Here is a 27,621-nt window from a genome sequence, read left to right as displayed (position 1 = left end):
CTGCATTACATAATACCTTAATCTGAAATATTTGATTATTATGTATATTGGTTGAAAATCTATTTTGAGAGAAAATGTACTGTTGGTTTTATGTTATACCATATTGGTTTTGAATATTATATTGTCAATTCAAATGTTTTTGTAACTTGCCATTTTGGATTTTCTTATACAAGCTGTCTACATTTTATTTTCTATTGGGCTCTTTTCTTTTTACTAGATACCAGATGTAGAACTTTTAGATAATTTAGTTCTATTCATCATTATTTAGTCCAGTCTATTATTTTAAAGATGAAATAACTGCTTGATAATAAAACTGCCTAAAATAACATATTTGGATTTTTCCAAAAGAACGTTGTCGAGAGTGAGAACATGTCGGTTATTGAGTGTTGTTCAGTGTATTTGTTAGTAGAGACGTGATATAATATCATTTAGTAGTTCAACCGACTTTGGATCATATTAATGAGTTCCGTAACTTTTCAATATGCTGGTTCATATTTGCGTGTAAAGGCTAATTAATTAGGCAATAGCTTTCCTAGTAGTTGTTTCAACATTTCTCCAGAGATTCATTATTTCATATTTTATACTACTTTTTCTCTAGACATTTTTTCATTGCGCAGTTGACGTATCTCATTATGTAATCATCCTGATATATTTGTTTGTTATATTTCAGTTCTTGATATTTTTTATGTTACTTTTTGGATATGGCTCGAGAATATTTCAACTTTTCTACTACCAGATGATTCAAACCGTTATGAATTGGAATGATAGATAACGTTAACTTTAATCTATGCTAATTAATTATGGTTTTGAAGTAACTGTTTTGTCTTTAGTTTCTGTAGCTTTCTATTGGCGGGAAAGTTACCGTTTAATAAGCAGATACGTGCAGATCGTTAAATCATTTGGAAATCGTTACAGAATCGAACCAGTATACTTACCACAAACTGAGAACTCTGCTCACCACTGGAAAGTGGATGTATTGATATTTATTTTATTGTTTAAAGGTTGCTTATTGTAATAATGTTATTGGTTGGTAAGGTAAAATTGTTGATAAAAGAAAGTTATGGATTAACAATGATTAAATATGATCAGCTAGTAAGACAAAACGTGTCGTATTATAATGCTGCCGGACTTTAAGCTTAATAACTATGCTTCGGTTGTTGAGGTGTAGACAAAATAATATGAACAGAATGCAACATAGTATATGTTGCTGAGAACATAAAACTATCGCGCCAAAAGTGAGAGCAAAATTAAGCATTCACTTGAGTAATACTGTCTTGACAAAAACAGTACGGCGGAAGCCTCATAAGCTAACATATATAGAAGGGTTGAGATTGAGAAACTTTATATAGCGTAAGCCAACGGTAAGTTGTGCTAGAAGAGGTGCAACGAATCATATAATCTGGACACTTGATAATAGGAAGAATATGGTATAGCCCGATTAATCTTCGTTTACATTTTTCTTAAATATGGCGGGATCTGTATATAGAAAGTCCCAATAGAAGTCTACAATCCAAAATGTTTGCTTCTTACAGTCAAGTGTAGGTTTGGTTTCATTATTATTTGGTGGCAACATCGTGGTAGCAATATCTGTTCCGTTGGACCTATTGATTCATATTACTGGCCGGATTACTGCGAAGGAATATCTCGACCTCCTCAATGGCGAAGTTATTATTATGACTAGTATATTGTTACTAAATTTTGCTATATTGAGGATGCGCTCTTACGCACAGCCGACAAGATTCACTCTTGGTTTAAAGAGCATCAGGATATCATAAAACATCTTTCCTAGACAGCACAATCGTCAGTATATTTTCATCTCTAACATCACTGAAGCAATTGGAAGATGCTTTGGTACAAAAATGGAGTAAAATCTTGTTGGATACTATTTTCTTTTTATTTAACTTAATTAACTAGCCTTAATTAATATAACTAATTAATTTCAACAGCTGTAATAGTTTTCTGTATAATAATTATATTTTAACTCTAAAAAAGCAAAAGACCTAGATATTAATGTTGCTAGAATGTGAAAAAATATTATAAAGGCTGCTTAAAAGCTTGAAATGTCTTTTTTCTCGGAACTTTTTTTAATTTAAATATGAACAGCTTCTAAATATCAATAATATAGCTACTTAAGGGTGTTTAGTAACTTGTCTTTACGAAAATTATCCAAATAAAATTTCTTCATCAATTTCTTTTTCTAATAGGCATCTTTTTCCTTGTTAATGATTATCAATTCGAAAAACAGCCACGAATCACATAATGAAGAATCTGTTTTCCTATAATTTTGTATACGATGATGTATTTCAATTAATATTAACACCTATTCTTTTTCGATTATAAGTTTCGTCACCAATAGCTTTTTACTGTCTCCAGAATTCACAATATCTAAAGTACATAGAAAAATACTAAGACGTTTTATTCCTTTTTATAAATCTACTACTTTTTGAACTTTTGAAATGTAAATGATCTTGTATATTGATTTTTCTTGTGGGCCTCCAATCCTGAAGTCATTATCTGAAAGCTTTTACATCACAATTTCATTACATCAATAAAAAGGGCTTATCCAATAAGTTATGTCTATCGACATTTTACAAATTGAACTAACTTAGAGAGACAAAAGGCCGGACTATTTATCAGGTGCTTGCATGTAATTTGAAATTCTACGTTATAGCCATTTCCTTTTTATATTGATGTTTTTCGTCGTTTATAAACAATTGATTCATAAACTGCTAAGCTTTCTGGAAGTTCTATGAGTGTTTGAGGTTAGTTTGTTACTGATATGAAAATCACCTCTTTTAAATCATTTAAACCCAAACCAATAATTAGAGTATGATGGAGAAGAATGGAGAGAAGAAGAATACTTTTATTTTTTGGGCTTAACAAATGTAGTGAATGTTGAAAATACATACTGTCTGCGTGCCTGATTGGGAATATCAATCTCATTGAAAATAACAGTTAGTCAAATTATATTTATATATGTATTTGTTTAATAGTTTTTCACTTCATACTCAAGATACATATAGCCATCTAATAATAAATAGCTATTTACTTTACTCGCAAAATTAGATTTTTTTATTCTTAACAATTTTTGTTTAATCCTGGTTTGGTCAGTCGGCTTCGAATTGGTTGATAATTATTCGTATACCAAGTTATATTTCGGGTTTCTGTAAACTAGTGTTGTAACAGTTTCGAGTGACAATTTTAAAAGTTTTCAAGCCTTTCAGTATTTTAATAACACATTAACTGTATGTCGATATACAACTTTTGTTTCTTGATTGTAGCCATGGAAATAAGTATTTATGGAGAAATTGTGAAAAAATAAGTTGTTGTTTAGATTATTCATCATTGCTTGCGTACATTGACACTATGATAATATCATATGATTTATTACGAAATTGGTATATTACCGAATTTAAGTGTGATTACTATATATTCAATTTTGGAGGAATGTTTTTGATCATATTCAGATAATATATCAGATTGTCGATATAATATATTCAAATGACGAATTTTGATTTTTACATGTCTATAATAAAATTAAAAAAAAAAAGAAAAATAATAATACATGTTTTGAAGTTGCCTTTGGTATAAATCAAGTATTTGAATAAAATTGGATTACATTCACATGAGTGGTAACTTTTATAGTCGTAATAAAACAAAAAGAAAGTAAAATTTTCGAATATCAGTTCTTTTAGAGTCGAGCATCAACCTACTTGATATTTGATTTGTCTCCACTTTTTCTCGACGAGATTCGATGCCGAATTGGACAATTTCTTGTTGATATCCTTAGATGGGGTGGCTCCTTGAGAATTTTTTTCACTCTCTTCAGAAAATGCTCGAGTGATTAATATTCTCGGCGACCTAGAAGCAATGACATTATTTGTTATAAACTTCTTCGAAAGTATATTAAACATTAATATGTTCAGTCTATTTAATTATATTACGGTACATACATTTACATATCTACTATTCTAGAAACATCTAATTTATTGTCTACATTCTAATATATAATTTTTTGAAGCAATTTTTTAAATATTAACAAAAATAGTATTCTAAAACTACTAGTTTATCTTGCTAGTTTCTTCTATGCTAATTAATGTTTGTGTTATGATGTATATTGTAATGATGTAAATGGCACTAAAATATAAATGTTATTTATTGTTCCTATTAAATGACGTAATGTGAAAAATACGTATATATTTATTTCAAATAAAGACGTTTGTTAATGGTATGTTAATTGTATAACAAAAAATGGTGACTTTATTGTTACGGTGGTATTTAAAAACAAGTCGTTAACAATTCTCAATTTATTTAATTTTTTAAGTATAAATAGAAATAAATTCTATTAAAGTTACGTATATATAATATATAATATAATAAGGTATAATTATACATTTAATAAATAAAAGCATTTTGTTAAGGTTATATCTGATAATTATTATTATTCAATTATTATTTTTTATTTTAGTTTGTGTTACTGAAATAAAACTCGTATAAGGGATAGTTTTGTTTAAATTAAATACTGCAGTCTTTCCTCATGTTACTTTAGTTAGTGAAATGAGAAAGCCTTCATTTTACCAATATACGGTTTATATGGTTTGGATCTGCTGCTTAACGTAGGTTTGCAATCACATGACTAACTTAGAGACCATCCCAGAAGACATCCAGTCTTACCCAAGTTGGTGACTGGGATGGTTTTTTTGTCGTACTTTACACATGACATGACAAACATAGATTTTGCAACAAGGTCTTTGTGAGAATTGAATTATTGACTATCGTAACAGTGGGAGACAAAGGGTCTGTCCTGTGGCCTTAATTACTACAGCTAAATACAATTTTTGGTAACGTTTTTTTTATAAAAAGTTGGATTTTTTACAGAAAAAGTGCTGTTGAGCTTGTGGAAGAAGATGACGCAGAAGCACAATCGAGCATTAACTTTAGATTAGGTTTTGCTAACTGAATATATGAACATATTCACAAAATCAGAATATGTTAAAATATAACAATATAACAATTTGTATTACTGGTTGTTAGTGGTACACTATAAATATTCGGAAAAACCATTACAATAATACCATTATAATATGTAATGTTATAATTTTTTAATTTTATGTAGTTAATTTTTAGCCCATAATCTCGTAAATTCTACTAAACTAACTATGCTACCACCGTAAATGTACGTAATTTTATAAAAGTTGAATTTTTTCTATGGAGGCACATTACTACTAATAATAGTTGGCTATTATGAAAAGTTTGCTGCAGTGCCTACTATAGTATGGAAGGTAGCAAGAATAAAAGTAAAAATAATCGCACTAAAAGACTTAAACCGCACTTAAAGAATTTTTTAACATAGTTTATCAGTTTAATATGATAATTCCAATGAATTGTCAGATATTTGAAGAAGTATATTAAATTGTAATTGTGTTTGATGTGTGACTATCTACTTGATCTATTAAGTTTATGGATTATAGTTAATTGAAGTGATTATTTCGGAAAATCATGTGGTACGAAAATATAGATTTTATTGCGTTTTATTTACACATAGTTATTTCACTTTCTTAAGAATAATAAGCAGGTGCTTTTTCGACATCATGTCGTGTACTGCAAAATATTATTTTATTACCATATACCAGAGTCAATATGGCAATCAACTGAATGGACAGAAAATAAAGGCAGAAATAGTCTATAGAGCCGAAAATATATATTAATAAATATAATTTAATATATAATATTTATTTGTTTATATCAACCATATAATAAAATTAAAATTGGGTGAGTGTGTGAGAGTTAGTTGTAAATTAATAAATAGCAAATTATATAATTACATTTAGGTTTATTTTATACAAAAATTGCTCAACATATCAACAAAAATTGTGCGGTGAATGTTTAGATTTCATGTATAAAGTCAGTTTTACCTTCCCGTCGAGCATAAAAACATTCAATATTTTCTCAATATTCCTTCTAACCTTTTGGGACTGGTCTCCGAGGCGTCCTTGGTTTTCTTCACTACCTTTTCTTGTTCGAATTTAAACAGTTTCTGCAGGAACATCCCAGGACTGTAAGGTTTAGTAGGCGATTCTACTATGCATTCCTTGTCCATGGTGATTTTGATATTTTCTTCACTGGTTGGCGAGACTTCTTCGGGAACCCGCAAGGTGTTGCAACTGATAGTTTGCATTAGCTTTTTAGGCGGTGTTTCTTCTTTTGGCGACGAATTCAAACTGTTTGCTGTAGAAAGAAATAGGAAATTATCTATTTAAAAAGGTTTTTCATTAATTTGCTTATATCACATTTTCTCTAGCTTTCTGTTTTACAAAGAGTCTTGTTCCATATATCGTATTATGTGTATGATATTTTGGTATATAGTTACTATAATTCATGGAGAGATGAATTTTGTGTCTGTGGAACTTTATTATTCTTAAAATTATGTTATGCTTTATTAGGAATTACAGTAATGTAGAAAGAATAATCTTGAACGCATTGTAATTTTATAGAAATATTAAAATATCATCTTCAATTATTTAAAGTCTAAAAACTTTTTAAAAATATAGCTAATGGATTTTAACTCTTTTCTGTTTTTATTTAGGTTTAGGTATATAGGTACGCCTATCATTTCGTTGGTACTCTCCGTCCTACTAACATATGAAAACACATATTTTCGAATGTTCCTCTCTTTACAATTGCTATCTTGTCTATGGTGGTACTTTAGAACTTATTTCTTGCCCATTTAACCAATATACTGAACTTTATATGATTAATCTATAGCATATACCTGTATAAAAGTACAGCAAGAGGGGAGATTATAGGATTGTTGAGTTTCAGTTATGTTCTGTTATGGCTTACAGGTTACTCACAGGTTTCGCTTTTCAGTATATGTGATTTCGTAGAAGTGTAAAGAAAATCAAATTTAGTAGTAGTTAGTAAAAAAGTCTGAATTTGTATTGAATAAAATGCATTTGCGGGAAGTTTAGTTTTTTTCTTCAATCTGAAGAGAAAGGCAGCTTAAAGTCATCAAATTTTGTGAAGCTTATAGCAAGGCATGCTCCATCGATTTCAACATGTGAATATTGGTTTCGATATTATAAAAGTTCTCTTCGGCATGACAACGCTTGAACATATATTGAAAACTCGATAAAAATATACTTGGCAACATTAAAATGCAAAGTGATACCCCGCTTCCAGGATTCAGGTACTTCTGAGTTCTACTTCTTGTTCCGACAAATGAGTTGTGACTTACCTGAGCATCACTTTATAGATCACTACATGATCACTATGAAGATATGAAGTGAAGATATTAATGATCTTGGAAGACTGGAAAAAGTAGTGGCTATCGATGGACAATAATTCACAATAAAGCTTTTAATTTTCAAATTAAAAAAATAATCCTTTAAAACTAATATATAGGCCTAATATTGGGATTCTTGTTAAATTTTGAATTAACTTTTTAAGTGTCCTATGACTACGAATATTTTGCTTTAGTCTTATCAAATCTAAAATAAAATTAGAATAACTTCCCCGACAAAACTCAAATTTATTTCTTTTATTAATTTTGGAAGAAAAGAAATGCAATATTAATGTCCAAGATTCCGTGCCCTATTTTCTTTGTTAAAATTCATGAATAATAAATATTACTATCTGTTTGACGATTCAGATGTTGGTTGGATCCATCGGAAGTTGGTTAAATGCAACCTTAGGCTGAATAAATCCACTATTAGATAAATCCGGGGGAACTCCTCCAAAAGTTCTCTCATAGTAATGTTTTAAAGTATGTCGTTCTGTACGCCAAGGCATTTCCATTAAAGTTTTTCGATTCAATTTCATCGTTTTAAAACATTTTAAAACGTTATTTCGTCAAAACTTCTCGGCTCTACCGATCCACCTTTTCTCGAGCTGAAATATGGTTTATTTAATATCGTTATTGTCGTAATATTGATATTACAAAGAAAACAGAAAAACACGAGTGCACAAATAATGTCTCGCGACATGGGTGAAACGATAGGATGGAATCTAAATTATATATCAGTACGAGCGATGTTGCAGAAATTGAATTGTGTTTATTTTCTTTGCATTGTTTTGTGGCGAGGGAACAAGAGATGTTTGATGTTTGGAATTGGGAGTATTAATAATGTAATTATATTTATTTACCTTATAATGAATTATTTTTATTTATTATGTATTATTTAGTACAGTCTTGTCAGTAATAAAATGTTTTAATTTAATTTATTTAATTTTACATTTCGCTTGGTCCTATACTACAGATAAATATATGAATAAAAATATTTTAATAACAACATTAATGAATACTTTTATAAGTATCGCCAATGGGAAGCTATAATTGATGAATAACATCCTCATGAACGTTAAAAACTTAATAATAAAATTTGACTAAACGAACTGATGGTCAGGAGGGGCTAGGCTTAGACTATCTAGCAACTCGTACAACATTAGGTCGGTTATCTTGACGGAAAACAAAGATGTCGTGTCTGTTCGCCTATTCGGGTCATTATTGATGCACGTGAAGTTTTAACTCAATGATTTTATAACAAATAACTTATTATTCATAAGTTCTATTGTATTTGACATGAATTTTCACTAAGTCACATGTCCAACTTCTTATATTAACATTTTAAGGGCCGGTTCGAACATGTCTTTAATCTAATTCTGATTTATCTAATTTAAGTTGTCATGGAATTTGATAACAACATCAATACTAAAAAGGCCTTGAAATTAATAATATTTCACCTGATCATGCTGGCATACATATTTAGTGCCTATTTGAGACTGAAACATGTTACGGAATATATTCAGATTACAATTATGCTTAAAAAACCTGACAAACCGGCAAAAGAAGTTCAGTTCCTACAGGCCTGTTTCGCTGCTACATAGAAATATCAGATTTTCAGTTTGAGTTTCAAAATGCACAAAATAACAGCCGTGGTTGAAAATGCATTTTAAGAAAAGAAATATTGCCTTTTGAAATAGTATTTAACCGGGTATGGCATTTGGGACTAATCTACACGATGAGCAAGTCGCTTCCGCGGAATTACTGTGAACTGCTGGAGTCGCATATTTTCGAAATATAATTTAGAGTCTCGTTTGAAGGGGCTTTCTCAACACTTAAACCTATTTCGGCTGGAGTTCGTCATGGTAGTGTCTTGGGACCATTATTGTACCTGCTCTACACTGCTGATATCCCAACAATAAAAGAAACAGTACTTGGAACATTTGCCGAAGACACAGTTATCATAGCGAGAGATATATCTCTGCATAAGGCTGTAGAAACAATACAAGTAGCAGCAATAAGATCTGAAAATGGACTAGAGACTGAAAAATACAGCTTAGTAGCTCTAAATCTGTCCATGTTACACCTGATTATATAACTTTATGGATGTCCTATTTCCCAAGGAAAGTCAGCTAAATACCTCGGCATCCATTTCGATGGTAGGTTAAATTGGAAATAACATTTTAGATAAAAAGCAGACCAGATCAGACTCAAAATCACACAACTGTACTGGTTGGTCGGAAAATTCTCTAAACTTGATCTAAAATGAAATAGATTGGTTAATCAGTCAATCATAAAGCTAATTTGGACCTATGGGGTTGCACTAAAAGATCAAATTAAAGTAATCCAACCAAACGCTGCCAAAATAAAATTTTATGATTAATTACCAATGCTTACCGCTATGTAAGCACGTTGCCCTGTTATTAAAGTATTCGCCTTAAAATATGAATTTAGTTGGAAAAAATGGAAGAAATACAGCATTGCACAATATGCAAGAAATTAGATGATTGAAGCGAATTAAACCACACGAACTTGTATAGTTTATAACTGTTATTATTAACACAGTCTTTAATAGTAGTTTGGTTCTATTTTAATTTTACATATACATACTGATGCATTAATTCCGTACTCGTCTTGCAACAGAACAGTACTAATAAATTAATTTATAAATTAGGATTGTATGAAGCATATATAATGTAAGATGTAATTAATAAAAAAATAATATAATAGAATCCGCCTAACAAACTATAGCTGCAAGAGACGAAAAATACTAACATGTATACTGTTGTGCACAATAGGCAATTAAATAATTAGTATTTTAAACTATAACAACACATTTGAGATGATGAAAAAATAGAGTACCGTACACAAACTAAATGAACTAAATCCTGTTCAAACTCCGATTAATTACAGAGGATAGTTGGGCCAATATAATGAAATTATTTTGACAATAATTTTCTAACGATAATGCAAAATACATTTTACTCACAAAACAATTTACTAGAATATTTGACGGAAAATAAAGCATGTATGCTTCTAGAATGCAAATCAATTGGCTATCAGAGAAACCCCAGACATAACGTCTTTTGGTTACCAGTTATATAGATCGTTGCAGCATGGCTTGGTTGCATACGGGTTCGAAAAGCTGAAAAAGTGCAAAAAAGGATTGATGACGAAACAAAATCGTTCTTTCGACACGGTACGTTCCCAGAAAGATTTGGAAAAATCTGTAGAAAATGATGAAAAATATTTCGATTGATATATAATGTGACAATTTTTCTCCATAAAGGCAATTTTACATTGGAAAAATGATCAGAGTACCCGCAAGCACCTAATATTTCATAATAATATATAATAGTAGTTAACAGTATAACATATATAATAGTATAATCGGAGGTGACAAGAAAAACTTTAAATTTTGTAGAAGGCTCTTTTTTACATTTTACATTATAGAAAATCGAAAAAAGACCTGTTATTTAGCTGTTGTTTATTATTATATATCTTAGTGAAGTTAACATTGCATCTTCGTAAATAACGAAAGTAAAGAAATTAAAGTTTCATTGCCTTAAATGAGAATATCGTTTTCCTCTTTATTCCCCTTTTACCTCTATTATAGGTGTTACTACCCCAATCCATTGACAACGAGAAACCTACCTGACGTTGGTCTCCACATCAGATCGGACGTGATTCGTTTAATTTTGGCCCTGTTCGTTGAGTTCCTCAACGATCTGTTGACGTCTATTAAGGTTTCCGACATCCTTCTGGGCACGGCGTTAGTTTTGGCAAAGAGGCCGAATGGTGTGAGTGACGGCCGCCTTGATCCGCACGTGCTCGGTGTCCTGGCCTGTATTTCGTGATTGACTTCGTTCTTCGTTTGTTTCTTTCTCCAGTAATTCGTAAATGCTTTCTTTAGGCTTTTGTTTTTTAGGCCATAGAGATACCCTTAAAATAAACACTCATCATGTTGATAAATATAATCGTAATTATTGTCTTAATGTTTTGACATAATTTGTTCGTTTGTTTCTTCTTGTTTTCGTATATGAAAATAAGTTATATTTATAAATATATTTCGATTTTTAGAATATTTATGCCTATATTTTTATTTTCGCCAATTTTTGTAATATATATTTTTGTTTCAGCAATTATAGAAGGTAGAAAGGAGTCATTATTCGGCTGATTACGAAAACTGTCATATACGCCTACAAAAGAGAATTCAGTCATTTTAAAATGTCCGTAAACTATGGAAATATATCAAGTAAGTGTTGCATATTAAAATTTTACTTAAAGTAATAGTGAGTTGTTAATGTTCTGATTATGAATTTTTATTCATTATTTGCTGTCAATATTACATTTTAGCGTTATTTAGATTACTATTAAAGGTGGATTTGAAAGCCCAAATAACGCCTTGCGGGATAATACTTTTTTGTAACTCGTAAAGTTTACTGATATCGAGTGAACCTGAAGATTGTATCAGGAGGCTTATTCAGGCGTTTAAACTTAATTACTTAAAACTGAGATTATTTGAGAATTTAGACTCGTGAAACTGCATATATGATTAATACCACTTATTTGGTAGTAGACTGTTCAATAAGTTTGTGGAGCACCATCTGTTATAAAGGTACTAAAATATATCATGAAATCATATAATTTTATACATCGAATCTATATATGCTTTTTTATATTATGCAAAATTTGGAATCTCTTGTGTTTTGTTTTGAATATAAATGCGAAACGAATTTATGCACTAATATTTTGTTATATTTTGGCAGATTGTGCACAAAATATAATTCACGTAAATACACAGTAAAATAAATACGAATTTTGGACTGAAAAGTAGTTTTAAAATAAATATTTTTATATTTTATGTTATAAAATACTGACACATTTTGACTGATATCTTATTTTACTTTTTTGGTTAAAAAAGCTTATTAATATTATTTTTGGAATTAAAAATATTCTAAAAGAATTAGTTATAAGAAAGATGTTGTAGTAAGTTTTTATAATTAATTAGTAATTAAGTTAAGGTTTATGGATCAAAAAAATCCTATCCTAAGAAAAATATAATTTTCAGAAATAGTTACTGAAAGAGAAAACGTTGCCATTACTGTGATCAATAGATGCACAGAAAGCTTTACAGAAATATTCGGTCTGTGATCACTGCAATAATATAACCATGTTAAGATGTAACTCAATATATAATGTCAATGGTCGTCAACCACTGTGAACTCTATGTTAGGAGTATGATCGTGAGAGGACGTAAAAGTCGAATTGAATTAAGTTAATATTAATTTAATTAATTAATTGAATTTAATTTAAAGAATTGATTTCTCTAAATAATTCTGCCAATTGAATGATTGGAATTAATCGTATAGTAGACAACATAATAAAAATCCAGTTCTCCATATTTTGTTCATATCTTCAAAAATTTAACAGTTCGACAAAAGTTTATAATGTAGTATTGAATGTGAGATACTTGATTGCTTAAATATAACAATGAGGGCTTATGGGTATTAAATAGGTAAATAGGTATAATGCCTATTAACTAAGGATTAAGTGTTGGATTATCATTTATAAGCAAAATAATAATAAAAATATTATAATAAAAATTGCATCAATGCAACCAAATATAATATCGTTATGCATGAAAATAGGAGATTTTTTTATGTATTAATTTTAATCTGATTTTATCATTTTACTAGACTGCTTCTTTTTTTCACTATCATAGATCTAGACTTAACGTCAACTTATAATTATGAAATAATACCTAATACCTTTTGATAATTTTAAAAGATGTCCATGTCAAGTTTGTGTTGCAATGATCACTTAAGGGATGTCCAGCTCCTCAATAATGATTAGAGAAATACAATCAACTTGATCTAATGTGAAAGATATTGATTTATCAGTCAATAATAAAGTCCACTTGGACTTATCAAACCGGTTAGTAATCCAGCGCTATCAAAATAAAGTTCTTCGATTAATTGCCAATGTTTATTGTTACGTAACCAACGCATGATTACCCGATCAAACGGATCTATGAAGAATTTAAGAATTAGCTGTAAAATGCTAAAGAATGTTAATAAATCAACTTGCAACTTTCAAGCAATAAAGCAAACTACACGAATTTGTATAATGTTACTCTTAGTTTTAGCTTAAGTAGTTCTAATTTGGGAAAACATATTAATATATTTATCCCGCACTCGTGTTCTTTTTGAATTAAGTAATAGTTTACAACAATAATAATAATTAATTTACAATTAGAAAAATTAAATCCCCATTCGAATATTATTAGATCTAACTATACTTGACAAGCCTTTAAAATTTTCGAATGAAATTAAATTTATTCATGAAAATTTTGCTTAGTTTTGCTGAAAGGTTGAATATTGAAATGACGTCGCATTTTTTGCTTTAAATTTAACGAACAAGTGGTGCTTCGCTAAGAACTTATTGGTTACCTTAATATACAATAACATTTTACACAAATAGTGCCCCAGCATTTGCAGTAGCGTTGGGAACTACTAACTGAAAATGACTATCGAGTTTTAGTAATTGAATACTTTTTACTGTCGATTTTTTCAGTCGCCATTTTCAGCCCGACTAGTTCGACTACTTTTTACTATCGAACGTTTCAGTCATTATTTTCCGTCCGACTAGTTTCAGTCTTGACTAGTTTATTCGACTAGTTTGTAAATAAAAAAAAATTGTTGACTTATATGTACATTTAGTATGGTTTTACGATTTTTTTATTGGAAAAAAAATAGCATTGCTATAGCAGCATTTTGCAGCTCTATTTTCAATATTATTTATTAATTTATACAACAGGGTGTAAAAAAACAACATTTTGATTGATATAGAGTAAAATAACTTTGTTGTTATTTATAATATATTTATGTTATTTTGGCAACTGTTATGTTTTTTGTTGACGTTTTCGCTCTTTTCTCTCTTTTTCTTATTTTGTTTGTATAAACCTCATGAATGTCAAAACCACTTTTATTGAAGTTTCAACAACTAATAATAATCTTAAAATGTTTCTGATTAACGATAAAAGAAATTGTTATTTTATTTAATAAGGGTGCGGCATTTAAACAGTTGATAAAGTTTAATTGAGAAAATACAACTTTATAATCAAACCAAATATATAAAATATAAAAATAATTTTATTTCCAAATGAAACTGTTCTTCTGAATATAATAGAGTCCAGCGGACTTTTTCCTGTGCTTTCCCAAAGAATATTCCAAAAAGGACTATGTACATCTTCGCCTTACTTATGGCATGATTGAAAAAAATATTCGTACAACAGACGTTGGAATTAAATAGAAATAAATCAATTACTTTTGTCATTGTTAATTTCCGAATATTAAGATACATATTTTGAATGAAATGAAATATATTTGGTATCATTATTCCTTTACTTTTTTACAGTGCCACATGCAAATTTAAAGTAATTTCAAATTAACTGATCTATACAGCATACAGAATCAAACAATTATCTGCGTCCTTTCCTCTCTTAAAATTAATACCGAAAGGAATTCGTATACCTTCATCTGTTTCTGAATTCATTTGACTATTTTCAGTCGACTACTTTTTTCACTATCGACCAGTTCGATTGTTTTGCGACTATCGATTGTTTCGATTGTTTTCAGTCGATAGTCCCCAACGTTAATTTCTAGAATGTCTTGATCCGAAATTTTGCCTCCTGTAAGTATTTATTTGAATCCTATCGAACACAATTTCAAACGAAGTATTTGAATTGGATCCCTAGCTCTTAATTAAATTTCCCGAAAGGTCATAAGACCTTTAGTGTGCAGCATGTTCAGAATTGCACAATCAAATACAGTTTATTATATTATTATAATTAAAAATAATATTAAACATCCAAGCTTTTGTTCTTTTAATTCATTGTTATAAAAAAGTCAGAATATGTTTATTTTCGTGAGCATTAATCGAGCCTCGTCTGATTTAAATTAAATAGTGTTAAACTGTACATCCTGTATACAGGAAATTGCATAATAAAATATTTCATAAAGAAATGTTTCGGACAAATTTAAAATAATTTGTCAAATTTCTATTTTACAGAAATAAAAATTCTCTATTATTATTAATTTTTATGAAACTATTTTTGCTTTGTTATATAATAACAGCTAGTATAAATATATGTATGGTGCAACCTATTGGACGTGCTTTAGTTGAATTAACTCGGAGGAAAATATTACCGTTAACGGCTGGTGAGCAAATTAATAAAGTCCCAGCCGCCACATAAAACAAATTGATGCTGTGCTCCATTGATCCGTTGTGTGCAATCTGCATCGTGGTCTCTGACATGATTAGCACGTAATAGGGGACGTGCATCATCAGAAACGATCCGACCAGGATGAACACCGAGTAGATGGCATTGGGACCGCGAAACTTCGGTCCGCCCGCTGATGGTGCCGTCACGGTCGGAACGAAGAACGGATTGCGTTGGTGGGTGATTGTCACTTGAGCCGACAGGGTCACTTCGTAGATGGCTGACGCTATTCGGTGGCGGTGATATCGTGCTATGATGAGGATCTGAAATTAATAAAATATGAATTTACATACATTCTTATATCATTTATGAAAGAATGACTTAAAATTACAATGGTCTATTGAAAACTAGCATACGTAAAATTGTAGAAATTAAACAAACACTAATAGGAAAATCGCTTAACTTCTAAAATATGTTTTAGGTGTTTACGTGAGACGACAGCAAAAGGTGAACGGCGTGCGTGCGGCGTGTTGGTTAGGCGTATTTGCTCTAAACCAATTTGATGAGTTGAACAGCTAACGTTGTTGAGGTTTAATAGAAGTATTTTTAGGTTAATTCTATATTTTCAAAATTTTATTAAGGTGATATAATTATTCATTATTTAATAGAGAAAATTAGGAGCAGAAAACACAAAATAGCTGTACAAGATGTGAATCATTAGTAAAATGTGCAAATTTTGTAGCATTAATTTTATAAAAATCCATGAAACAAGGGGTTATTTATGTTATATAATATGAAAATAGGAATTGTTTGAAGATTATATTAAAGGTAATAATGTAAAATGGCCATATTTGTATACTCTTCACCCATAACTTTTTGATTATTTAGATATTTCAAAAGATTAAAAACGTTTATGTTATAAACGTAGTTGATAGAAAGTGTGACATAAATTGATAACATAAGTTTTGAAGCTTTGTGATCCATTATTTTTTTCGATTTATACTTTCTGGAGTAAATAAATAATGCAGAAAATTTGGTGATATATTGCACAACACATTTTATTGTAATAAAATTAATAAAATAAAAAAGTAAGCTAAGTAAGACATAGTTATAACATACTCACAAATAATATAAATAAAATATTAAAATAAAAATCTTAATAAATACAATTTATTTTGACATTGTATTTATATCTAATACTTTTTTTTTATAAAAGGGATCAACTATTCCCAAACATTGATCGACTGCAGGTTGAATTTACGGATCTTTTTTTTACATATGATTTTCCTTTTACCAATGGGTATATGGGTTTATCTGGACCTACTATTTAACGTGGGCTCCGAACCACTGTCCTCGGCATTAAGCCTACTGAATGGCGAGTGACCAACTTAGAAATCATCCCAGAAGACATCCGGTCTTACCCAGCCTGGTTACTGTTGTGACTGGGATCATTTTCCTTGTCGGATTTTACACTCTTGTCTAGGACAATTACAAATGTTAAACAATCACAAACATAAATTTACGACCAAGCCCCAGCAGTATTCGAACCCGCGGCTATCGCAACAGTATGAGCACCATCCTGTTACCTTTACCACTACGCCACCAATCCGGCTAATTTAAAGATCTTGATCTATTGAGTTCAAGACTTTATATATTATGCCTATTTTGGTACCAATGTCAGTCTCCTTATTCGATCTTCATACTCTACTTCCCTACAGTAGCTATTATTATTTACAAAATAATTAGTGCCCCGCGCATACGTACTAACTGGACATGTTTACACAGAATATTCTTTATCGTATATTCTGGACAGCTTCCGACATACCTATGCACCCAAATCTTACATACTGTATAATATACTGTTTTACAACTATTTTCACAAATTTGATTGACAATTACATTCTATGTTTTATTTTGATATTTTACTTAAAATTTGCCTGGATGCTAATTTTCTGTATTAAATAATAAATATCTGGAAAATTTGGACCACCAAAACCAAGCTGCATTGATCCAAATAAGTGGTAATCAGAAGGTGTTAGGTCTGCAAACTACGCTGGGAGCTTCCCATTCGAGTTGAATATTGTATCTTGCACAATTCTGGTAATGTGTAGTCAAGCTTAATATAGTGTAGTTATAATACCTCTTACACATATGTAATTTGACATGTTAGGTTACATCCAGTTATCACATAGATTTATTTATTCATTTAACTTTATAACTTTTTATAATTATTGTCAGTATCAGAAGTGTTTGATTAGTGTTTTTAAGTAATCTAAATTTAAAAATTTTATTAAATTTTAATATCGTTCCATAAACATTATATAAAAATGTATTTGGCTCATATTTTTTCTTGCCATAAATCCATTGAATGAGATATTAAATATATTGTCATGCAAGTATGTGGCCCAATTTACGAATTTCTTTTGGCACTAATACTTTTTAGTCGATTTTTGAACACGAATTTGCTTCGTATTTAAAGAGCTAGGTTCAGGTCAGTGCTTAGTCTCTTTTTGGTACCAGATATGTAGTACATATATATGTGGATTTAATTTTAATCCATAGTGGTGACATAACGCCCAATATATTTTTAATTATTTTGAAAATTGTCGTTGTTAATGCGTTGCGGTGATAATAAAGGAACCTAATGTCATATTTTGAGGGGTGCCCCATACCTCCTGCGGAATCAACCAAATACCTCGGAATAGATCTTAATAATATATTAGAATCGAAACATTTCATATGGGATTATACTATGTAAGACATCAAACCGGAACTAATGCTCTAACGTTACATAAACAAAGTTTTTTGATTAATTATCAATGCTTATCGCTAAGTAACCAACGAATGAATGCATGACGGCATCAAATCGGTTAGCCAAGTTATCCAAAATTTCTATTTAATACATGAAATAAGGTTACTAAATGAAACGTGACGGCAACAAAGGAATTGGCCAACGCGCAAGAAATCAGAAGATTGAAGCCAATCAAACCACACGAAATTGTACAGTGTACAAGTGTTACTCTTAACTTCAGCTGAAGTAGGTTATTGCAATTTTAATTTAGGAAACTTTTTCTATCACTAGCAAATACGGCCACCAATCATGCACACGACTTGATGTGCCATGTTGTGTTAACAACACTGGCTCCCCTGGATTATCCTATGATTTTTTGCGTTTGTGGTCATCATTTTCTTATGGACATTGTAACGGTATATTCATTAACTGCTCTGCTAAGTTGTCTGAAAGTTTTGAAAGAGTTTGGGATGGGTTTTCAACCAACAAGTTTTCAATTTTTTTTTCGAACTGTCTGGTTTTTCAAGTCGCTATTTGTCATTGATATCAAAATTAAAATTTTAAACAATTTAAACTAAAACCAACAATTGAGATATTTGTACAGTTGGGACAATGGGGCTAATGCAGATGGCAGTGGATTTCTTCAAGTGAAACAATAAAAACAATGAATGTCAAAAATATAATTGTGAATTTTCCATAATTAGCGTCTGTATTCAGTAAATAACTTAATAATACTAAATGGAAAGCCCTAATTTTTTTGTAAATGGTGTTAAAACTATGTCGTTTGTCAGTTGGTTCAATTGTTGAACAATTGCTTATGTTGATACACTTATATTTATTTATCGCATTCACCAATAGATATCGTTGATCAAAATACCTGCATCAAACACCTAATAAACGTAAATATGATTACCACTTTTTAATTACATTTTCCTTTTAACTGCGAACAACCTTTTTGTTTGATAATACTTGACAGATGCCTTCTCTATAACTCCCGAGATGTAAAAATTTTGTAAGAAATTCAAATAATTCTTGCCAGTTTTTAGTGTTTATAGTCTGTGATATTGATCGGCCCTAGGTTGCGTGTTTCATGAATAACTATGGTTTTTCCAGACTCGCAACTACGAAATTTTATTACTCATCAATTTATAAGAGTCCTATTAACTGTACTGTCACCATAAATAGTTTCTAATCAGCGATTAATCTTAATAGGGGTGTTTATTTTCAGCATTTGAAAATTCGATAAACAGCCGTTTAAATCGCCTTGACATAGGCACTAGACAATGTATCCATATTTTCTTTTTATTAAAAATACATAGTATATATTTTATAGACGTTACGAATAAGTTATTTTGTAACTTGATTTTTCGAGATGATCCTGGTTTTTGAGGCAATCCATGAGTTGTTAACCAGAACAAGTGATAATCCGTTATTTGGTGAGTACGGCGGTGAGGTACTGGTTTTCGTTTAAGCATGTCCATGTAGATTTTAACTGATTTTGCAATATGTATTTTTATTTCTACATCGACAATATATATTCAGTGCTTGATTTGAAAGTATCATTTTCAATGTATATCATGGTGATTTGGTTCGAGCATTCAATTCCATGTCATGACTCTCGGTCTTATATATTAGAATTCATACCCTCACATTTTTGAAATCACTCCTTACAGCTTAGTTTACTTAAATAAATATTATCATTCATTTTAAAACAATTAATTAACAAAGGATTAAACAATTAGAGACATAGGAATATATAGAAGAATGTGATTAAATGAGAAAATGTGATAATACAAAGTCGCTGGTATTTCATGAGGATTATTTTCTTGACACATATCGAGAACATGAAACCACGTTTTAAATTAATCCTTTTACATTATTTAACAAATGAAGACTTAAAGGTAATTTGACTTTTTGGTCTACAAGCAAGTATGCCTTATTTTTCAACCCACTCTCATAAAATTTAACTGAGAGAGACAATAGAAATGAGTGTTCAATATTAAAGTCATTTCTTGGTTTGATTATATATATTATAGTTCACAGTTTAGTTTTAAATTTATCAAAAAAGTCAGTTGATGTGGAAAATAGGAACATTCAGTAATCGCTCGAATGTTATTGCAGCCGAATTAATCTGTAAAACCTTAACAAAACCCGTTGCGTATTAAACTTGCGGGAACTAATTAGGGAAACTCGATTTATGAGCTCAGAAAAATGAATGAAGTATATCGCACTAAAAAAATATATGGTGTTTGTAATTTTATTGGTTAATGCTTGACTAATTAAAACTTATTAAGAAAGAACAAATTAATAAGGTGGGAAATATGCAAATTTAACTCAGTTTTCTGATAACGTTATTGAAAGTATATTTGTGGATATGTTTATACAATTGTTTTTATTTCTGATATTACAATTTCTGACTATTTATGGTAAATAAATTTATTTAAATGGCAGCCGAATTTTGTAGCTAGTGAGTTTTCATCCAGTTATCTTGATGCGGGTTTTTATAATTCAAAATATATTTCAAAAGCTTTCTTGCCTTCTGTTTAGTTACTCAAACCTAACAAATATGCTTCTTTATATAAAAGTAACCCTGTATATCAAATCACAAATATTATGTGTCATGGATATTTGTGACGTCGCAACATTGCAATGTTGCCGCATCAATTCTGAGTTTTAAAACAGTTTGGCTTTTTTCTAATCTAAGTAAAATAATTGAACAAAAATGTTATCAAATATAATTTATTTTAACATTATAGTATATCTAAAAACTACAGTTAATTATACAGATACAATTATTTATAGGTAAGAGTAAACCTCCTATCACTATTGCTTTTAAGAATTTTACATACGTCTGACAGCTGGTCGCCGTCCGGTTGTCAATTATAATTACTACATGTTATAAACCGGCAAACATTATTACACTCTTTGAAAATGCCGAAAACAATAGATATTCAGGGTCACAAATTGATTGAGGCTTTAATAGGTTATTTCCATAGAGTAATATATAGAGTGTTAACTTAATACAAATATTTTCAGAATTGTTTTGCGTGGTCTCAGCAGAAAGGCGCTGAGAACATCATTTCGCTGAATTTCACTGGTTAGTTTAAATTACCTTTACAGGCACCTATAATAAAAATATTTTATAAGCGGAGCATTTCATTGGTCGACGATTTCATACGTATCACGTGACTAACCTCTGACGTCACATTCTACTAACCAATTAAATTTTATATAAAACCAAAATGTAATTTTTCAAAACTATTTATTAATATAAAATTCTGTATAAATACAAATATTATATAATATCCAAAAACCTAGACCATAAGAATATATATATATATATTTATATATATATATATATATATATATATATATATATATATATATATATATATATATATATATACATATATATATATATATATATAATGTATATAAATAAAAAATAATTAAATGCTGCAATGTACTTGAAAACATATCTCAAAATTGTCTCTAGCTCGTTCCCTTTTTTTATATATTTTTAGTGCTATCAATTCAAATAAGATGTATTGAAGTTTCTATCTTATTGTTCCCTCATACTGAAAGCAAAGCAGCACAGCTAAAAGTCTGTGTCTGTTAATATTTTATCTACTTGTTTAACACAAAAATGTATGATATACGTCATAATGGAGAAAACATACCAAAAAGTAATACTTTAAAGAACAGCAACAAAAAATTAAAACATATGATATATTTCATTATTATAGTATTTTGTATTAGTGTATTTTATTAACATTCTTGTTGAAAAAGTTATCTCGGTTAAGGAGCCTTAAGTCAAAATATTAATTATAAGTATCTTGCCAAATATACATTTGTTTTAAGTAAAAAAACCCGTTCAAAATAATTAAGTTTTAAATTGACGGCACTTTACAAACAACTTTTTAAAGGGTAACAAAAACTTTTCATGTGGTATAATTACATCTACCTTCAATGTAATTTTACCATTGCATCATTTGGTCACATTTTGGATTTAGAGTGTGGATAATATGTTGATAATTTATTCTGTTATATTGCTGTACATAATAATATATATGAACACAAATGCTTTATATAAATAATTGTATACGTACCAGGTAAAAGCAATGCTAAGTCACACAAATCCTTAATCTTGCTAACTTGGGGTGTTTCTTCCAAGGAAAACTACGTCTGATTTTTATTTCCGCGCATACACTGGATACACAAAACTTTTGAGAATGAAGATACATTAAAATCGAATAATAGTGATTATATTTAAGACATAACAACTAACAGTAAACAAACTGAAACAAACAATCGCGTTATAGAAATGAACCAACCAAATGCCTTCATAGGCCAATTCAAATGAACCAATCAAAAAAATGGTCTCAGAGCCGCCATTGAATGGACCACGCGAAACATTCCCTCGATTTCGCTTATTTGAGTTTAACCTCTATATTTACTCTATGGTCATTTCGAGAAGGAACGAGATATTGGAGGCCCCCTTTTGTCGGTAAATTCCGTTAGAGAGGTAATTATTGATGATATTAAATAATATAAGTCCCCACAATTTTACTGAAAATGTTTTAGCGGGTTGCTACAGCGCTAAATATTAGTGTGAGTACTGTGAATAACATCGATTACAAAATGAAGAATAATACGTTAGATTCACCCAAGAAAACCCGTCTACATACAAAGTGGATGACGAATCTTCACTATCTTGATATTATCTCTATTTGAGACCAAATATACGAAATGCATAAGAACAGTAAATATACAAACTCTTATATCGACATAACCATAATTTAATAAAATTAAAGGCATAAAATAAGACCAAGGATGATACTTGGTAACATAGTTCATTGTGTCACTGTTGGCAAGACAGTAACAAAAAAGTGCAAAGTCAATAAAAATTGATGAAAACCGGTAAAAGTTACAATAGCATTCGATTAGGTTTTGTTGGTCATTATATTTATTAATAATTAATGGCAGATATATTGCTGGCCGAGAAGGATATTCCGTCAATAACTGTTTGGATATGTGGAAGGATGTATTGTTGACCATAACACCTTCGGTTTGGATGAATTCGATAAGACATACAGAGGAAGTAATTGATAAATAGTGGAATTGTGAACATGTTTTAGACAGATTAGAAATTAACAGTTTAGTGTTTGAATTGGACAATGAGTGGGAAAGTGAAAGTGACTGAAGGAAACTTTCAGGATATGTAATAATGCTCTGCAATGTTGGAAATTCCTGAGATAGAGTGATGAGAGTGGAAACAATTAAAGGTATACACATAATTAATTGAATATAACTGTAGAAAATGGTATTGTAGGGCGTGAAAGATTTGTGTGCACAGATATGATTGTAATTGTTCAAAATTGAACATGAGCATTATGTTAGAACGTATGAGGAGAGACTGACTGTTTTGTAGATATGGTAAATGCATTAGACAGAATTCAGTGATTAATTTTATGAAGAATGGTGTACACAGATAGTAGCAGAAGAAATAAAATATACAGTGATACCAAGATGACTTGACAAGTAAACACACCATCGAAGGAAACAAGAACTAAATGTAAAAATGTAAATATGCTCTCGAATGAAAGTAAAATACGTTTCGCAGATATACAATCGTTAATTAGGTGGATTAGGCCTCCAGGGATATATCACTATATAAGAAAACTAGAAATTCTACCTCATGGATGGTATGGAAAAGACAAAATCTAACCTACAAACTATTATACCTGTGTTCTTAATTGTAGTTTTAAGTCCTTCGATAATATGTGTATTAGATGTACAATATTGTTAAAATAAATTATATTTGATAACATTTTTGTTCAATTATTTTATTTAGATTAGAATTTTCTTGCATGTCAAAGCCAAACTGAACTAAAACTCACAGTTGATGCGGCAACATTGCAATATTTTGACGTCACAAATATCCATGATGCATTACTAAAAAAACTTTGAATAGACTATACTAATTATTTACTTTTAATAATATTTTTTTGTAAACTCTTGCCAAATTACTTAGAAACATTTAATATCAATAATACTATGTTGAAATTAGTACTTTTGAATCATTGGAACATATATATTTAAAATTGGGTCGTATATCCCCCACATTGTTATGGTTGGTGCATATATTCGGCCTTCAGTAGCATTTTTATATGAATTACACAGTGTAACAATTCCCACGAACTTTTTCTTGGCTGGATTCTTCGAAGTTGAAGATAAATATGTATATGTTTTTAATGTCTTATATACGAACTTATATACAATAGTTAATCTCTTAAAGCCAATTCACGGTCCTTGTATATATTTATTATTTTACAGTGCAAAAGCGAAATAACTGCCGCAATGGTTCTTCAATTCTGTTTTTTTTGTGCTCGGGTTATTTTTTTGGCATTCAATAAGAAGGACATCAGCGTAAATTCTAAATGTTATCCGATTACTTGAATTTGACTACTGAGTTCCTTTCAAAAAATTCTCGAAATATAATTACACTAATTAATAGAATTAAATTTGACGAATTGTATTATCAATTTGTAATTTATTTCGTCCAATTTATTATAATTATATCATCAATTAATATTAAGAAAACTATGTATTATTACGTCAAAGCAATATGAGATTTCCCGTTCTTTGTTATATCTTGTATTTTAAATGCAAACACAGTTTTAATATTATTTGTAATATTTTTATAACTATCTTGAACTTACGGTTTGCATATAGATCTTTGGATTTTGTTGTTGTTTAGTTTTGTAATAATTAAACTTGAAATTGATAATATAGTCGTAACACGTATCGTACCTTAATGTTGCAACAAATTAAAATTGTGGTTGGTAGTATGAGAGTAAAGCTGGTGTAGGTAAGGGCGTAACCAAATGCATGTTTTCCATCGCTAAAATCCGGCATACATATACCGGGACCATCTGCATATTTGTAAGAGGAGATGCTGACTAGTGGTGGAATGCTGAGAATGAACGAGTTGATCCAGCCAATGATCAATCCAGAGATAACCTGAAAAGAAACATATTCCATTGCATAAAATATAATATGGTCTGTGTAACTGTCTATTATTTTTAATTATAATTTTACTAATAAGTATGTTTTAATTATTGAATTAATGGTAACAAAATATTTTGAATGAAATTTAATTATTTATATTTTTGAACCTTCTTCAGAGAATTTTGTAATTTGAACTAAATTTTTGTTGTTTACGGCAACATAAAAAATTAATCTCGACAAAATATAATGAAAGTAACTTTTTAAATAAATACGTTCGTGCGATTATTTTTTTATCATTTTCCACGTGGATTATCGAAATGACAGCATATCAGTAAACTTATTTCCTTATACGTTCAGAAAGTACTATCCTATAGTACTGTAAAAACTGATCCATGGTGGCTAACGTTCGCTTCGGGACTCCAAACTCGTTTTCTGTACCAGAAATCATCGATTATAAATGTGATCTTAGGTATCAATTTACGAAAAAATGGTTTTATAATAAAGCTAATGCAGGTGGCTAATAATGGATATAGACGCCCGAAATAAAACAGGAATAGGTACTGGTCTTCCAGCATGAACCAAGTTCAACAAAAGTTGTTCGCGGAAGCATCATATCGAAGCAGAAGGTTGCCTGATTATTCAGCGTTATCGCTGACGTAGCGAAAGTGGGTTTAGAGCGTTGCAGCTTCTGCTTCTGAGAATTTGGAAAAAGTCGAAGAAGAGGCGAATAGTTCTCTACCATCGGCTTGTTGAATTTTTGATTGGCCGAAATATAGAACTGATGTTTTATCCGCCATATCCAAAGTCCTGATTTAGCATTCAATTACTTTTTTTGTTCTTTTGAGAAGCAAGTTACATTGTTACCTCAAATGAGGTCCAAAAAAATTGTATCGAAGAAAAATCTCCATGACAATTGGTTTCAACGTATGAAAGAGTGCACAGATTTTACCGGAGAATATTTTGAAAAGCACTCAATTATCAATATTTATTTCTTTTCCAATTTTAATTTTTTTCCGTTCAAGACTTAACAGATGTGACACAAATATGAAAACATTTTTCCAGTCTGAAAACATTTAATTTGATTTCTAGAAATAGCTATAAAACCTTCTTCGTTTCGGATTTAATCTTGTTAATCGATTCAAAATGATGCTATTAAAGGGACTTATTGTGTTTTAACCATTCACTTATTACTGCAACAAACCTAACACAGCGGGTGGGAAATTATTTAAATCGATTTTTTAATGAAAATAGCATAAAAAATGATGCCTAAAAATAATATTAATGTATTAGTTTATATCATTGGACATAAACATACATAAAACTTATATAAACTTTTATATAAAAGTTGCCTGGCCCTGTTCTGTTCTAATGAGATGAATAATTTCTCAGTTTTCATAAACTATAAATATAACATCTCTGAAGGTAACAGTTTCCACGTTTAAAAATTGCGCTTTTAATACTAAATAATAATAATAGCATACGTTCTGTATAAAAAAACAAATGATTGGACGTATTATTTGATGAAATTTTGAGTTTCAAACAAACGAAGCTTGCAAAATTATTAGAAGTTGCGCAACAAGTAGTTACCCTATAAATATAACAACTACAACGTATTTGATACAGCTGAGCTGGAGAATTTACATTAAAAGAGAAAGAAAATAGTTAAAAATCCAATTTAGAAAGATATTTTAGAGGCTTATATGAAATTCCACTCTATTAATATACAGTACAATTCATTTTCATGTAGATTATACTATATACAATAGACTGTATACTTGTTAATTGATTACTTCTTTTACTATATTCATGCCAACTTTGTTAACAGGCTTTCTTTTTTATTTTTTAATATTCTGTTATACGATTAGACAACTATTTTTCGCACTTATGAGAGGTTTACAAGAAAGATTATTTTTCTTATTTAATTCAAAGAATTATGCTAAAAATACATGCATATTCTTGGAAATTGACGAATTCAGTATATGACAATTTCGATATGTTTCGTGGGAAGATTGTACAATTATTAAATAATTTATATAAAAAATATTTAAAATATTCATATTATAAAATTGTAGGTGTGGTGCAGATGTTGATGAATGTGCTAAGATAATCATCAGCATTAAGTAACCGGGATAATATGCTATAAATTTGTAAAACTTATGAGACTTTGTTTCGGGGTAATTTTCGGCGAACTATTTAACAAGTTTATTTAAAAGGAAACCGGAATTAGCATAGCGGGTTCCGTTTATTCAGGAGGAGGGTAAATGTAGAGAGAGATAATAACCATTGGCACTTCACTCCCGGTAATAATTTGGG

The 27,621-nt window shown here is 29.9% G+C and overlaps 2 protein-coding genes across 7 annotated transcripts in view; one reads left to right on the top strand and one right to left on the bottom strand.

Annotated features, from left to right (window-relative positions):
- The window catches only part of LOC143197544 (uncharacterized), a 276,265-nt gene that overhangs the window by 2,729 nt on the left and 245,915 nt on the right, over positions 1-27,621 (bottom strand). The window contains exons 5-9 of the mRNA XM_076406091.1: positions 25,111-25,320; positions 15,493-15,829; positions 10,937-11,224; positions 5,967-6,228; positions 3,714-3,861 (exon numbers count right to left, since the gene is read on the bottom strand). Of these exons, the coding sequence (XP_076262206.1) occupies positions 3,714-3,861; positions 5,967-6,228; positions 10,937-11,224; positions 15,493-15,829; positions 25,111-25,320 (1,245 nt within the window). The remainder of the gene's footprint in view (positions 1-3,713; positions 3,862-5,966; positions 6,229-10,936; positions 11,225-15,492; positions 15,830-25,110; positions 25,321-27,621) is intronic.
- Positions 1-27,621, top strand: part of LOC143197599 (uncharacterized) — a 198,455-nt gene that overhangs the window by 46,200 nt on the left and 124,634 nt on the right. For all 6 annotated transcript variants that reach the window (XM_076406148.1, XM_076406158.1, XM_076406167.1 and 3 more), the window contains one exon: positions 11,422-11,537. In XM_076406148.1, coding sequence (XP_076262263.1) covers positions 11,510-11,537 — 28 coding nt within the window. In that variant the 5' untranslated portion in view covers positions 11,422-11,509. The remainder of the gene's footprint in view (positions 1-11,421; positions 11,538-27,621) is intronic.

The sequence above is a fragment of the Rhynchophorus ferrugineus genome, unplaced genomic scaffold (assembly GCF_030347505.1).
Source record: "Rhynchophorus ferrugineus isolate W39M unplaced genomic scaffold, kcgeb_rfMv2 rfM1, whole genome shotgun sequence".
NCBI lineage: Eukaryota > Metazoa > Arthropoda > Insecta > Coleoptera > Curculionidae > Rhynchophorus > Rhynchophorus ferrugineus.
This window is presented reverse-complemented; position numbering and strand designations above follow the sequence as displayed.